Below are 3,145 nucleotides of genomic sequence, written 5' to 3'. Positions count from 1 at the left end.
TGCACTGGGGCTGCGGAGGCGGAGTCTCACCTTCACAGTGTGTGTGATTGGCCAGACGAAACCCGGCAGGACACGAGCACTCGAACCCGAGCCGCAGGTCAACACACAGGTGAGAGCAGCCGCCGTTACTGCTGAGGCACTCGTTCACGTCTGCGAAGCGCACGCACACACACACACACACACACACACACACACACACACGTCACATGATCATCTCTATCACCACATTTAATGCACTGTGTTTACACACACACACACACACACACACAGAGGGCAATACTCACTGCAGTCTCTGATTGGCTCGTCGGATGCGTCTCCGCAGTCTCTCTGACCGTCACACACACGCTCTGCGCTGATGCACTCACCACTGCTGCACTTAAATCTGCTCGGCGCATCACACACACTCACTGCACACACACACACACACACACACACACACACACACACACACACAACAGCTTTAACACATACACTGTCTCTCTGTGCGTGTGAGACAGTGAGTGGGCTTGTGTGTTTAAGAAAGAGTGGAAGAGTGTGTGAGTGTATTTGTGTGCATGTGTGTGTGTGTGTGTGTGTCTCACCGGGGGTGCAGTCCAGCTCGTCACTGCGGTCTCCACAGTCAGGGTGTCCGTCACACTGCCGCAGCCCCGGCACACAGCCGCCGTCTGCACAGAGGAACTCATCCGGCCGGCAGGTGTGCACAGCTGCAACACACACACACACACACACACACATTTAGTGTCCGCTTGCTCACTCTCTTTTTGAATTTGTGAGTGTGAGTGAGTGTGTGTGAGTGTGTCTATGTGTGTGTGTGAGAGTGAGTGTGTGTGTGTACTCACTGCAGTTGTCCTCGTCGGAGCGGTCGCTGCAGTCGAATGCGCCGTCGCACCTCCAGCTGTCGGGCACACACTCTCCGCTGCGGCACTGCATCTGCTGCTCCGGGCAGACCCGCGCTCTCGCCCCCCCGCAGTGCTGCAGCCACTCGTCTGACCCGTCTGCGCAGTCGGGGTCCCCGTCGCAGGCCCACAGCTGCGGCACACACACCGCTGGGCTGCTGCACTGGAATGCTGTGGGGCCGCAGGTGTGTGTGTGTGTGGGACACGCTGCCTCATCACTGCCGTCGCTGCAGTCGCTGTCGCCGTCACACACGAAGGAGAGCGACACACACTGCCCGCTGCCGCAGCGGAACTCCTCAGCGCTGCAGTTCTTCTGCGCTACACACACACACACACAGCAGAGTCACACACCTGAGAGGCTCACCTGTCCTCAGGTAAACTGAGCTGTATTTACCGCAGTTCTGCTCGTCTGCGCCGTTCTCACAGTCAGACTTCCCGTCACAGCGCCACCTGGAGGACACACACTGATTCAGCCGGTCACCACAGCTGAACTGACCCGACACACATGTCTTCTGTCCTGCAGACGCAGAGGAGTCATTAGCATGAGGAGAGTGTGTGTGTGTGTGTGTGTGTGTGTGTGTGTGTGTGTGTGAGACTCACTGCAGGCCTCTGGCAGCTCGTCGCTCCCGTCTCCACAGTCGTCTGCATCGTCACACACCCAGCGGCTCGTGATGCACTTTCCATTCCCACAGCTGAACTGCTGCTCACTGCAGACGACGGCGCCTGACACACACACACACACACACACACACACACACACACTGTTTAATTTATGATGTGTGTTATCCTCCAGCTGTCCTCATAGTTTAATTAAAACTAGAACATTAGCATTCACCAGTAAACATCTGACAGAAACAACGGCTGTGCTCACTGTCAGTGTGTGTGTGTGTGTGTGTGTGTGTGTGTGTGAGAGAGAGAGCTCTGATCATAAGCATGCAGTGTCAGGGCTGAGCACAGGTGTGTAGTGTCTCTTTAAGACAATGGCGGAGGCGGAGTCCATAATCACACCACCAGTTGTTCTACTGGTCTCTATGGAAACATTTGCATAATCAAGATCCAGTGCAGAGGAAGGAGGCGGAGCCTGAAGATCCAGATTAATGATTAAGATCACACACACACACACACACACACACACACACCTTCCTGACCCCTGAGACACAACAATACTGAAACACACAATAAACACCCGGGCGACTGTGTGTCACTCTGTGTATTTTGATAGTGACAGAGAGAGAGAGAGAGAGAGTGTGTGTGTGTGTGTGTGTGTGTGTGTGTGTGTGTGTTTCACCCTGTCTGTGTCAGATCCTCTGATAAACAGCGGCGCTGATAATGTGTGTTTCACTGATGGACATGACTGATGCGTGTGTGTGTGTGTGTGTGTGTGTGTGTGTGTGTGTGTGTGTGTGTCGGGCGTGGCGTCATCAGGTGTGTGTCTGACGAGAATCTGACAGAAAACTGGACAGACCGCTTCCTGTGAGCGCCGTGCGTTTCCACAACAGAACCCGCCCAGAACAGACTGACCTGAGCCGCTGATGCTGACCGGAGACCGGCTGATGCTGACCGGAGACCGGCTGACGCGTGTTTATTGTTGTTATGACAGGACTGAGCGACTCTAGTTTGACTCTCATCCTGTACAAAGTGACCAATTAGAAACGGAGGTTTAACTTCCTGATTAGCGCTGTCAACCAATCAGCGATCACAGCGCGTGCGCTGGCCTCCACCGCAGCCAATCGGAGGACGAGTTTATTATTGAGCCGAACCGACAGCGGATTAAATAAACAGCTATATTTACTGTACGAGACCGAACCGAGCCCGCAGCTCAATCACAGAACAACCGAGACATAACCGCTCAAACACCGGGAAACCGGAGAGATCGGAGGAGCGGTTCTCAGATCAGTGAAACTCACCGGTTCCGGAGACCCAGAAGAGCAGCAGAACCGAGCAGACGAGCCGAACGCCGACCCGGGGCTCCATCAGCGTCACGTTAGAGCTCTGAGGGCGGATAGAGATGCTGTTCTGTACCGGGAGCGGATTCTGCGAGCGGTGGCGGAGATTCTCCCTCTCTGAGCAGAAGCCGAGCATTTGAATGAAGCCGCGGGGGGCGGGGCTCCGGCTGTAGTGTTGAGGCCAGGGGCGGGGCTCCAGCAGTGGTGTGATGTTAGAAAACAGGCGCGTCATGCCGGTGGGCGGAGCCTCGGCTCTGACGATGAGTTTATTTCACACACAGAAGAATGAATGAAGACTGATCT

General features: G+C 55.0%; 1 protein-coding gene across 2 annotated transcripts in view; it reads right to left on the bottom strand.

Moving 5' to 3' along the window:
* ldlrb (low density lipoprotein receptor b) overlaps positions 1 to 3,145 on the bottom strand; it is an 8,592-nt gene extending 5,447 nt beyond the window's left edge. The window contains exons 1-7 of one of the 2 annotated variants that reach the window (XM_073953451.1): positions 2,804 to 3,145; positions 1,497 to 1,619; positions 1,291 to 1,413; positions 840 to 1,214; positions 582 to 704; positions 285 to 407; positions 31 to 150 (exon numbers count right to left, since the gene is read on the bottom strand). In XM_073953451.1, coding sequence (XP_073809552.1) covers positions 31 to 150; positions 285 to 407; positions 582 to 704; positions 840 to 1,214; positions 1,291 to 1,413; positions 1,497 to 1,619; positions 2,804 to 3,074 — 1,258 coding nt within the window. In that variant the 5' untranslated portion in view covers positions 3,075 to 3,145. The remainder of the gene's footprint in view (positions 1 to 30; positions 151 to 284; positions 408 to 581; positions 705 to 839; positions 1,215 to 1,290; positions 1,414 to 1,496; positions 1,620 to 2,803) is intronic. The other variant, XM_073953452.1, reaches the window with a different exon arrangement.

Source organism: Danio rerio, chromosome 6 (genome assembly GCF_049306965.1).
Source record: "Danio rerio strain Tuebingen ecotype United States chromosome 6, GRCz12tu, whole genome shotgun sequence".
In the NCBI taxonomy this organism is placed as follows: domain Eukaryota; kingdom Metazoa; phylum Chordata; class Actinopteri; order Cypriniformes; family Danionidae; genus Danio; species Danio rerio.
This window is presented reverse-complemented; position numbering and strand designations above follow the sequence as displayed.